We start from the raw sequence: 12,690 nt of genomic DNA on the forward strand, positions 1-12,690 counted from the left end.
ATTGGCTGTCACAGTTTCAAGTTCAGTAAGAAGAGACTGTGTGATTCCTGCTTTTATACTCAATGGCCTATCTGGGTTCCACCATGAGGCTCTGCATTTTTTCGTGTGACTTACATCAGAGGCAGAACGAGCGGCTCCCACCTGCAGCAAAACAGCCAGGAATGACTCACGATGAGATCGGTAGTGCCAAAGTGATGCCTGACAAGGTTCTACTCCCATATTTCATTTAGCTAATAGCATCGGTGGTTTTTTTGTTTGGTGGGCTGCCATACCTGCATTGTAAAGCTAGATGGCAGTGTCAAAGATTCTACCTGCAGACACATGCACATCCAGCAGAGGTGGCTTCAAATGGAGGTGACCAGTGTGATGGGCACCTTTTACATCTTGATTTCACCTTTACCTGTAATACAGTCTGGTCTTTGATTCTTTATACATGGATTTGTGTTTCCTATCTGCTTAGCCTAGCCGGGCGTTCCGGCCTGGGAAACTTCAAGATATTCTTTCTTTTATTCTAGTTACTCAAAGCCACCTTTGCACTTCACCACGTTCCTCCTTCTTTAAAGCTAAAATTGTGCTTCTCTCTTCCATACCAGCTGACAGTGTGCCTTTTACATGCAATTTCTCTTAAGCAAAGGATACGCGTCTTAAACAAAGACAAGCATCACCTGATAGGATCGTTTACCTGCATCACGCAGCAAAGGTTGTGTTCATGGGCCTTGGGTGACTCTTCAGGCCTGTTTCTGAACACTGAGGAGCCAGAAATCTGAAACAAGACATGCTGGGGCTGTCCAGCTACGAATGGATGTTGAGTGGATGTAAGCTGGACATTTTCATTGGACAGGAATGATATTTGTTGACTGTAAAACAGCTTTCACCATGCCACTGACCAATCAAATCATTACTTGGCCCTGGATTGTGGCATATTCGTATTTGGAATTGGATTGATAAGAAAACTCAGTCCCTTTTATAATTAAAGTTAATGATAGTCAGGTAGATAACTAGGGCATGTATACAGTGCAATGCAACAGCGTGGGCACCTCACTGAGGTTGCATGATAATTTGCTCTGTCTTCATAAGAGAAGGTCACAGCAATATTCCATTTTTGTTCTAGAGAAATTCAGACAAGGTGATGTTTATCAGACCAAAATTCTCAGTGTAGCATTATTGAGTTGTATGAAATAAAATAAAATGTAAAAATGGGATTTGCAAAAGTTTGGGTGCTCTTTTAATTGCATTAATTTGAAGACCCGTAGCCATTCAATGCTGACAGGTTGCAGCACAAAATTGCTTTGATTAGCTCATTAGACCTTAAGCTACAAAGACAGATGCAACCAATCATGGAAAAGGTTATTTAACATAGGTAATTGCTAGTCGTGCTTCTCCTTGGTTCTCTCTTAGAGAGTGCCAACATGGGGACCTCTAAAGAACTCGCTACTGACCTAAAAACTAAAATAATTTGTCGTTATGAACTAGGAGAAGGGTACAAAAAATTATCACAAAGGTTTGGACTCTTTGTCTCCAGTCAGAAATGTAGTGAGGAAATGGAAGGTCACAGGACAGACCTTGTGTAGGAACGATGTCATAGGCCAGGAAAATATCTGAAAGGCACAGGCTGGTCTGAATGGTCACAGACAAACAACAGACCACCTCCGGAGAGCTGCAGCAACATCTGACTGCTGATGGTGTCATTGTACATGGTCCCACAGTCCAGTGCACTTTGCACCGGGAACAGCTCGCTGGAAAGGTGGCATGCAAAAAGCCTTTTCTGAGTCCTCGCCATGGGCATGCAGAACCACATCTGGACAAGCCAGAAACATTTTGGAAAAAAATATTCTGGGCAGATGAGACTAAGGTGGAGTTATTTGGTCACAAGCAGAGGTGCTATGCATGGTGACAAACACACAGCATTCCAGGGTAAGAACTTGCTGCCTACTGAAAAATTTGGTGTTGGGTCCATCATATTATGGGGCTGTGCAGCCAGCACAGGTACCTTGTTAAAGCGCTGTATGAATTCGTCCCAGTATCCGCAGATTCTGGACAAGAATGTTCAAGAGTCAGTCACAAAGTTGAAGTTACGCCCGGTAGGATGTTTCGGCACGACAATGACGCAAAGCACCATTCAAAATCTACCAAGGAATTCATGGAGAGGGACACTCTCTACAATGTTCCTAGTTCCCAGACCTGAACATCATTGAAAATGCAAGGATTTATTTGAAGCAGGCTGTTCACGCTTAGAAGCTATTAAACCTGACTGAACTGGCGGCATTTTGTATAGAAGAATGGTCCAAAATACCACGAGCCAGAATTCAGTGACCTGTCAGTGGCTATAGGAGGCGTCTACAGGCTGTTATTTCAGCCAAAGGAGGCTCCACTAAATATTGATGGGATTATTCCTTTAGGGAGCCCAGATTTATGCACCTGCCTGTTTTTGCTTAAATGCATATTCAATTGGTTCTGTTGGTCTAATAAAAAATGTTTCACTATTGAAATGTTGCTGTTTCCATAAAATATGTTTAAATGAAGTTGCTGCCTCAAAATTTTATTTAAAAAGTTATAAATTGATACAGTTATTTGTATCAGGGGTGCCCAGACTTTTGTACTTTATAGCATTTTTAAAAAGCTTTTCCATATGGCTGCTCCACTTCAAATTGCTTAGATGTTCAGTGGTCCAGGGTCACTTCAAAGAGACGGATTACTTGTCCTCAGCACAATCTGACAATGTGGATACAAGCAGCAATGGAAAGAGTTCAAATTTCTGCCATGCATGATTGTGCGAGTGTTAATGCACATAAACAAGTTTATAAAGTTTTTGCTGCTGTATATTATGGGATCATCCCGTAATCCTGTTTTCAAGCAATGTCGTGTAGTAACCCCCCCCACAGAAAATTGGTGGCCTGACTCACCGTTAAGATTTCCGGCCTAAACAAGCCTCCCAGTCTGCCCCTGTTTGGTGAAATATGTGAATTAAACTTAATTTAACAAATAGGGTGAGGAAAGGCAGATAATCTGGGAGCTAATGTTTTGCTTATGATACGTCAAAAGCAAAATATAGAAATATGGATAAATGGAGGCCATTCGGTTAATCTGACAGTATAATTTCCTTCGGTCCGGTGGAAGCTCATTGCAGAGGATAGACTTCACTGCTTCACTGTCTAAATACCTCGTCGGACGTCTTCCTTGGCTCTTCTCCGTCTGCTCAAGATTAGAAGGGAAAACATTTACATGATGAGTGATCTTAATGTCTCCTGCTCAGCGCCCGGAAGCCTTAGACTGCACTCCGACAGTTGATCTAATGGTGTCGCTGCCAGAGCCGGAGTGCAACCGGGATGCATCTAAGTTCTGGAAGCTTCTCCAGGCCTGGGAGGTGTTTGGTGGGAGCCAGGGCTGCTGGCTCTGTGGACACCCAGTAGTGGCTTCCCACTCTGCTTGGACTCTGGCTCAGTTCAGTGGAGGCCACTGTCTTTCTGGAAGATGAACCAAAGCAGGTGACAGATGGAGGTCGCATGTGTTGCATATGTCTGCTCCTCCTTGTTATTGGGTTCAAAATCTCCAGTCTCCAGTGTCTAGTTAACGCCTCTATTTCTGGCTTTCTTCAGCTGAAGGTCTTCGCCAAGGTCCTCTTTCTGTCATCGTAATACAATCATACTCAGCTGACAATTTTATATACGTGATTATGCAAGTCTTTGCACGTGTATGTATGTGCCAGAGCTGTAGCTGACACAGACGATCACCTTGGGCGCCAATTGATTAGGGAGCACAAAATGGGGAGTGAAAAAAAGCAGAAGAAACTTGTGATATTACAGTTTTTTGCACTAGTTTTAACATTTCACTGTTTTTATTCTTAAACAGAGAGACTAGCTAGTTAGCAGCCACGTACCCTGTGCTGCTGAAATGATTTTGATATAAATGAACAGACAGCATTTGTTTTCTGGAGTTCTGGGGTGAGCGGGAATGGGTTGGAGTCATAGCAGAATCTCGTCCAGGGCACAAGAACACCCTGGACAGGCCCTGGTGTGCACACACATGTACAGAAGAGCCAATGGGTGTGTTTAAATTTACTTGTGGTGCGTCTGTTAAGTGACCCGGAACAGTTTCAAATGATGCCCATAATGCTCTCCTGCAATGAATAATGGGCACGTTATGAGTTTAATCCACGGCCAAAGGAGAACTGAATTAAAAACTTTGGTGGACTTTCCAGAGGTATCTGAAGGTCACGGAGCCGAATACCCAGACTGGACAGCCGAAATGTCATTTTGTCATTTCCTCCTTGATCAGGTTGGGCTGGTGTGTGGAAATCCCAGTAAGCTACTGCGCAGATTGTAGAAGCTCAGGGGCCGCAGGAAAACGGAGGCTATCACTCAGCCGACACACCATAAGGAACAAGTTAGGACCCAGCTGCAGTTTAAAAACAAGGTTGTTTAAGCGCCATTTAATATCGGCGAAAGTAACGGAAATGTCAATTTAAGGTGTGTCCATTTCTTTTGACCTCACTTACACTGCTGGGCAAATCCTGGCCCCCACCCGCTTTGGGCTGAGCCGCAGTGTGCTTAGTATTTAGCTGCTAATTCTGGTTTATTGAGAGCCACATGTAAAAGGCGCTATTGTTGCTATTTGTACAGCTGAATGTAAGCTGAAGGTATGTGTTAGTGCTTTTGCCCCAGAGGATAATCGCACTATCTGGCGGCCCCCTGAAACTTGTCCATTTATGAGTCTGTGGTCACAGGGAGCACAGTCAGTCCCGGAACTGGGCACTGCTTCGCCGTGGAGCTGGACCTGCATGACAGCTGAGTGCTTCACTGTGGGGCTGTGGAAAATCCAGCAGTCATGAACTGATCTGAGCTGCTTTTTTCCATTAGCTCATCGAGGAAGAAGCAGGGTGGAACCAGGCAGGTTAGAAAGCCGAGGATTTTTAAATAAATTTTGCTATGGGTGGGACGACGAGCTCAATCATGTGACATGGAGATTGTATGGAGGAATTGGGGCGTTATGGGAATAAGGGTTTGACAGGACTGTGCTGGGAAAACAATCCCGGGTTGGCTAATTGGGAGAATTTGCAGGGAACTGCCCTGATTCTGGGCTTGTGATGAGCATTGTGAGGTAATGTAAAGTTAATGCTGTAGCAGAAAATACAATTTAATCTGCACCATGCAATCGAATCCCCCGCCGCCCCCCCCCCCCCCCCTTCCCTCCAAGGCCAGTCTGTGGCATGACATTCTTGGGATGCTGGAGCTCTGACAGGGAAAAACGGAAGGGAAGTGTCTCTTTTCTCAGTAATTCAACCCAGGTGGTGAAAGACCTCCTCACCTGAGTTTTCCCCTGGAGGTCCAAACCTCTCCTGCCCCTGGAGGTCCAAACCTCTTCTACCTCTGGAGGTCCACACCTTTCCTGCCCCTGGAGGTCAAAACCTCTTCTACTCCTGGAGGTCAAAACCTCTTCTGCCCATGGAGGTCCAAGCCTCTCCTACCCCTGGAGGTCAAAACCTCTCCTACCTCTGGAGGTCCAAACCTTTCATGCTCTTGGAGGTCAAAACTTCTTCTACTCCTGGAGGTTCAAACCTCTATTGCCCCTGGAGGTTCAAACCTCTCTTGCCCCTGGAGGTCAAAACCTCTTCTACTCCTGGAGATCAAAACCTCTTCTGCCTGTTCAGGTCAAAACCTCTTCTGCCTGTGGAGATGCATGCCTCTCTTGATCCTGTTAGATTTCTTTTTTTATGTTTGTTCCTTGCAATGAGGGACCCAAAGCAAGAATGTGATGTTACGCAGGTATTAGAGACACATTTACATTAAATAAGTTATTTTGCAGATACAGTGGGTCATGGAGTAGGGTATGCCAGCCTCTGGCGCCGTTGGGGTTAAGGGCCTTGTTCAAACACCTAACAATGGTATGATTGCTCTGCTGGCCATAGCATTTGAACCCACAACAAATTCGTAACTCAGGAATATGCATACTCATACACCCAATTTAGAGATTTAGATAAAAGTAATCCATCCTTTATTTGAGATTTTGAAATTACTTTTTTTTGTATTTTACAACTGTGTGACACTTGCTTAAGGCCTAAGGCCACATGATGGGTGTTTAATTTTGGGACAGGTGTAAGGAGTAATGGGGAGAGATAAAACAAGACAGGCTTTTCGGCGTGAGCCCAGAGGGGATCTGATACAGAAAGGGTGAGAGTTGAGGCACAGAAGGGTTGTGCTGCAGAGTTGCTGGCGCACTGGGGGGTGGGCATGTTGGTGGGCTGGCCTACCATACTGGGGGCAGGCCGCGGGCCAGCAAGGATCCGCTGGGACAACAAAGGCAGAAAATATGCACAAGCGTCACCCTCACAAAGCATAAAAATCCTAAACGTGAGTTTTCTTTTTAGACTGAAAATTGCCACTAGACACAAAAAAGGTAAATAATTAACCTTCTGAATCCACATTTTCTTCTCTCTTGAGGATGATTTTTGGCGAAACAGAGCCAGTTAAAATGCTGTCAGTCGTGCAATGCAACATGAAAATGTCTTTTTGAAGCCAAAATGAGTTGAAATACTTCCTCAGATTGAATACGATTGACAATACAAGCTCCTTGTAGCTGCTTATTGACATGATATAGCCATCTATCTGTCTGCTTTGTCTAAAGAATGGATTTAAAAATATGTTTCCTTGTTTCCAAGCCAAAAAATAATTTCATGCCATCAGCTTATAATAATAATTAGAGCCATCAGCTCTAATAAATCATGTGCCACAAAAAGCCATCTAATTAGTTGTATTCACAGAAATAAAGATGGAATAGCGTTAGCATGCTAACAAAAACAGAAATGCTATTAAATTCAGTGATATACTTGCTATTTTCAAAGTTTGCTCTGTAAATTATGGCGCTGTTAGGGGTCTTTTCAGTTTGAGCCGCTCTTGAAGTGCTATGTAACCATTATTAGTTGCACTCACTGCCTAAAACCTCATCTCTCCTCTCTGGATCTGCCCTATTTTATAGTTTTGGGAATCCTAAAGGATCCTTTACTATTATTATAAACATTGCTGTTGCTGCAGCTGATAACCAATAAGAAACACTGAATAAACCGCCAATTTTCAAGAGTTATTCCTTTTCTTGGTTTTTGTGTATGTCTGACTGTGAACTACCTGTCCATTAACAATTATTGTGTTGTAATAGTTGTCAACAGAGTTTGTGGCAACATCTCAAATTGCATGTAAGCACACTGGCCATGACAAACACAGCAAAAGAACACATACAGTACACATGGAGCACAGGCAATACACATGGAGCACAGACAGAACACATGGAGCACAGACAGAACACATGGAGCACAGACAGTACACATGGAGGACAGACAGAACACATGGAGCACAGACAGTACACATGGAGCACAGACAGAACACATGGAGTACAGACAGAACACATGGAGCACAGACAGTACACATGGAGCACAGACAGAACACATGGAGCACAGACAGTACACATGGAGCACAGACAGAACACATGGAGCACAGACAGAACACATGGAGTACAGACAGAACACATGGAGCACAGACAGAACACATGGAGTACAGACAGAACACATGGAGCACAGACAGTACACATGGAGTATTGCATCAGACAGGAGACTATGCACCAATATGGCAGATGACAGGCTTTTGCTTGGTGTGGTGCGTTGGCTGTGCAACCATTGTATAGTACAGGGTTAGGTTGAGCATGGAGCCTGTTCCCTCAAAAAGTATGTAATGTGAGGTAGGGGGCACCCTTGCTGGGAGGCTAGCCCTTTGCAGGAAGGCCATGCAAACTTTACTCATAAACCAGGGTTCATAGCAGTGGTTCAAACCCTCAGTCCTGGAGGCCATAATGCTAGTACTGATGTGATGTTAGGGGAGAGTTTCCCAATCCAGTATCTCAGCTTACTCCTCGGGGACAAGTCCACATTTTTGCTTCCTCCCAACTCCTGTTCGCGAACTTGGAGGGAGCAAAAAATGTCTATTGGTCCCAGAGGATCAGGTTGGGAAACAATAAAAAACATGTGTTAGAGGAAAGACACCAAGACCTGTTTTTTTTTCATTAGTTGGAAAAATGACATAGTTTTTTGAAGTGTGTGAGTGAGTTTGTAACGATACTGTATTCCATAATCTGGAAACGGTGAAACGTCACATATTGGGTGTAGTCAGGATACACTCCATTGTTCAGTTATTTGGTTTTATTAAAAACAACATGCAAGCTGAGAGCCAGGGCTGCTGAAGCTGGCATTGCGTGCTGTTCTCTTTATCCTCTGATGAAAGCTCGACGTGATCTTCCTGCAACCTCAGAATAACAATGACTAACAGCAGATAAGACAGCAGTTTGGCTCCTGTCAAAAACAGCATGTCAGAAATGTTTCAGCCTTAGGATTTCATTTCATACCTACCGGGGTGGGGGTTTATCTCCGCATAGCCCAAGATAAAGGCTTTGCTAAACATTATTTGTGGAGAAGGTCATCAAAACTCTCCGTTCTTTTGTCCTTCGTGAGGACACTCAAATATGTCTGTCCATCATGGTGACAGATCTTTCATCATATCATCGTATATAAATGTGCTGTTTCTGAGAAATCCTCCCTCATCATTCTGACAAATGGTGCTCGATTTTCATCATTCTGTTTCATTTTCTTGAAAGACACCAGCAAGCCACGTGCTGGAGAAGATGATAAACTGTATTCCATCTTACACGAGGCTGTCAGGGTCGGCCCCTGTTGTCCCACTCTGTGTCCCTTCCCCGTTTGGCCAGCAGGTGCTGCTGGTCATCCCGTCCCTCATGTTGTCAGTCTTTGTCTTTCCCCTGCTCCCGGTTGGCTGCATGGCTCAACTTGTGGAGCATGTAGTTGTCTGTGGACCCCTCTATCCTGTGTTTGAATTCCCCCCTCCTCCATTTTTGTATCTTGTTTCATTAGTATGAGTTTTTCTAGTTCCTGTGTCTCCTGGTGATTTTTCCATTCATTTTCTTGTTTTGAGCCTTAGTTATGTTTTATTGGTTTTGTTACTCTCATTAGATTCTGTGTTTCCAGTTTTCTTGGTTAGTTCTTAGTTTCCCTGTTTTAGTTCCTTTGAGTTTCATCTGTGGTCTGTTTTACAGTTTTTGGTTAATTATTCTCACCAGTCCTGTGTTAGTCTTGTTACCCAGTTTCAGTTTCAGTATTTAAGTTCCTGCTTCTGTTCAGCTCCCTAGTGGTTCGTTGAATGTTCCCTTGATTGCGATGGTTAATGTTTGGTGTTACATGTATAGTGCCTTGAAAAAGTATTCATACCCCGTGAACTTTTTCACATTTTGTCACCTTACAACCACAAACTGAAATGTTTTTTTATTGAGATTGTATGTGCTAGACCAACACAAAGAAGCACTAGCCCTTGCTTGAAGTCTATAAGTATATATGTGGAGAACCAGTCATTAGTCTTGTACTGCATGTAAGCAGGATATGCATGTAATATTAAAGCTTTGAATCAACTTCACTATACTGTAATGTGAGGGTTTAATTAGCTGCCTAGATTCAATAATTAAATTATTCTATTTTAAGTTAGTAGTAGCTACCTACATGGAAAAAAAGAGAACTTTTGCAAATACCACCAGGGGAATGCAGGTCAATTCTGCTGGTATTCATAAATCTTGCTGTTTATGATTTAACAGTTTTATTTGTTTATTTTTTGAGAATTTCTTAAGTCTTATCTGTGTTCTGAGCTTTAAATTTAAATTTATGTTCACTGCTCTTGTTTGGTCATTGGTGCAATTTTATTTTTTGTTTGGTCATGGTTTTTTCATGGTCAGTCTAGGTTTAGTCTGAGGTTAATCCAGTTTGAGTTCTGGATTAGATTAGGCTTGGTCTTTATGATTGGTGTTTATTCAATAAACATTTACAAACTCATTGTTTATTATGAGTGTGTACCAGAAAAATATTATTCTCCTTCATTTCTCATATTTATATGGACCCCCTGAGAAACTCTTGCTCACCCTTTGGCCACCCCTTAAATAAAACTCTAGCTCCACAACTGCAGCTCTCTTCTGTGGTCTAGGCTGCTCTCTGCCTGTGTCTGGGCTGCTCTCTGCCTGTGCCTCGGCTGCTGTCCGCAGGGGTCTGGGCTGCTCTCTACTTGAACCTAGGCTGGCGTCTGGCCTGCCCTTTGTCTGGGCCGCTGCTGCTCTTTGTTTTTTCCTGGGCTGCTCTTTTCCGGGGCCTTGACTGCTCTCTGTCTGGGCCTGGGCTGATCTTTACTTGTACCTGGAATACTCTTTGCTGGGACCTGGGCTGCTCTCTGCCTGGGCCTGGGTCGTGCTGGTCCCTGACTGTCCTCTGAACTGGTGCTGTGTATATTATCTGCAGGAGGTGTGGGATACTACGCCCGGACTGTATTCCGTCTGGTCCTGGGCCGAGCTGAGCAGTGGAGGTACAGAGGGCAGTGCTGAGTGTGATGATGAAGATGGCTGCCAGGGCTCTGGAGAGGGGGCCTCCAAGAACCGTGAGTCTCTCTGCTTCCACAGTTCACCTCTTTCCTCATCCTGCTGGTCACTCATTCCCAGATAGCATTCCTGACTTCATCATCATGCCATTCCTGTTTCTCTTCATGGTATCACCCTAAAATTTTTCACCCTTGGTCCTTTCTGCCTCCTTCTTTGCCTTTATCGTCCCCTCCCATCCCTCACTCCCCTCCCTCTCTGCTGTGTCCACTGTGCTTCCCTTGGTAGGTGTCAGTCCTGCTGTGAACTTTGCTCTCGCCAGAGCAAATAATTACCCGCTCTGAAAGAGATTCCATCTGAGACAAATGCTGAGAGAGGAATTCTTCTGAAACAGCCTGTGTTTTGATCACTCTCCCTGTGAAGACCGTGTGCTCGATTCAGGCAGACAGGCTGCATTTATAAGTATGGGTGCGGAGGAAGAACCTGCTGTTTGATGCATGTGTGACAGGAAGTGGACGCAGGAGCTGCGCTTGTTCCATGTACATTTTCATACCAGAACATCTCGATAAGCGTTGGGTCAGTCCCATGGTCTACTATCCAGAAGCTTTCTGTCAAGCAGAATCGTGTTCAATGATGTCAGCATTCCACAATAAGACGACAAACGACTGCTTGCCTCAGGCACTGTTTAGGAATAATTACCCTTGTGCCGTGGTTCTCGTTCGTTATAACTTGCTCACTTGACGCAATATCCCAGCCCCAATTTAACATGCTTCATTCTTGACCTTAAAAATATCAGATGATGTTTCCATGGAGATGTAGGATAACGGCTGGACACATGCTTCAAATGACCACTATCTTGTCAATTAGCATATTAGCATATTTTATTAGGCATAGCTTGTTTGTTTACGTGGATGAAGTACAGAGGCTGGGTTCAGCTCTGTTTTCTACTTGGCATCGTTAATGCCATAAATAATTTGCATTAATGAGAATTAAGATGATAAAAGAAGAGAAAACCTGATATTAAAATCAGTCTACCTGCCTTTCATGCCGAATAGCAGGTGTTTGAATATGAGTATCATTGGAAGAGACTTACCAAAACAGCACTCATCTTCTGTCATTGCTAAGGCTAATGTATTCCTCAGAGTCTGTTTCCTTGCCTTCACTTTCTAGCTCTTACACGCTCCTACAATATTTATATTACCATGAAGTCACCTGACATATGCCTTTGGGGTCAAATTGACCCCAGGATAGGTGTGAGAGGTAGGCCAGTTTCAGCTGAAAAAGCAGTCCATTGCCTTGTAGAGTGATAGTCGCATGCTGAAGAGCAGCACATTGTTCTTAATCATCCATTGCCTTTTGATCTCTGTACGTGGGATTAGCCTGGTAATCGAATGGTTATGTGTTCTAGTTGTACTCTTGTACCATTTGGTAAGACATTTCATATACATTTGCTAAGAAGAACATCAGTTGGAAGACAACATGTGAAGCATGATCGAGGTGTGGGAACGCATCTGCCCCAGTGTCTGCAATAGGCTTTAGATCTATGGGTAATTGTTTGATAGAGAGTGAGATCAAGATGCTGGAATCATTAGTGGGTAGTACTGTGCCTCATGCCTTCAGGTTTGGTGGAAGGTGTTGAATCCCATCCTCTTTCTTTCCCCGTGCGGAGTTTCTTCTCCCACATAGTGCGAGTTTCCCCCACGTGCTCCGAATTCTTCCCATTGTCCAAAGGAATACAGCTCGGCCGTCACTGCCAATGTGTGATTTCCTGTTTGAGCATCTGCCTGCCATGCTAACAAAGTGCATTGTTAGTGCTTGCATGCGTCACAGGTGTGCGGGGGCAGCTGTACGGGGGCAGCATGCCTCTGTCTGTTTGGGCGTCTGCACTTGTCCACATTTGTAGGTAAACCCCCAGAGCTGGATCCTGGAACTGGCCTGGAGTGTCTTCATTTCAGTGACATCGCAGTCGCTGTAGAAACTTGTCTGCTGAAGAGAGATGTGTGAAGCTTGACAGATGCCCAATTGTCCTCTGCCTCCTGCTGAAGTCTCGCAGCTGGCTGTCTCCAGACTTCTTGTCATCTGGATTGTGGGGGTGGAAGGGGGGGGGGCGATTCTGTCAGTGCTGCAGCATCCAGGCCCCTGCTAGCCCGGCGGACAGGACGGCAGGCTGGAAGGACAGGTGTGCTTCACTCAATAAGGCCATCTGTATTCAAAGAACAAGATAGGAAGGCAGAGACCGGCCTGTCAATCTACAGGTCAAGGCAGCCACACTGCTGTAGGGTTACG

At 44.4% G+C, this 12,690-nt stretch overlaps 1 protein-coding gene across 2 annotated transcripts in view; it reads left to right on the top strand.

Annotated features, from left to right (window-relative positions):
* The window catches only part of LOC125716647 (glypican-5-like), a 101,932-nt gene that overhangs the window by 76,256 nt on the left and 12,986 nt on the right, over positions 1 to 12,690 (top strand). For both annotated transcript variants that reach the window (XM_048989204.1, XM_048989205.1), the window contains one exon: positions 10,331 to 10,466. In XM_048989204.1, coding sequence (XP_048845161.1) covers positions 10,331 to 10,466 — 136 coding nt within the window. The remainder of the gene's footprint in view (positions 1 to 10,330; positions 10,467 to 12,690) is intronic.

The sequence above is a fragment of the Brienomyrus brachyistius genome, chromosome 21 (assembly GCF_023856365.1).
Source record: "Brienomyrus brachyistius isolate T26 chromosome 21, BBRACH_0.4, whole genome shotgun sequence".
Classification (NCBI taxonomy): domain Eukaryota; kingdom Metazoa; phylum Chordata; class Actinopteri; order Osteoglossiformes; family Mormyridae; genus Brienomyrus; species Brienomyrus brachyistius.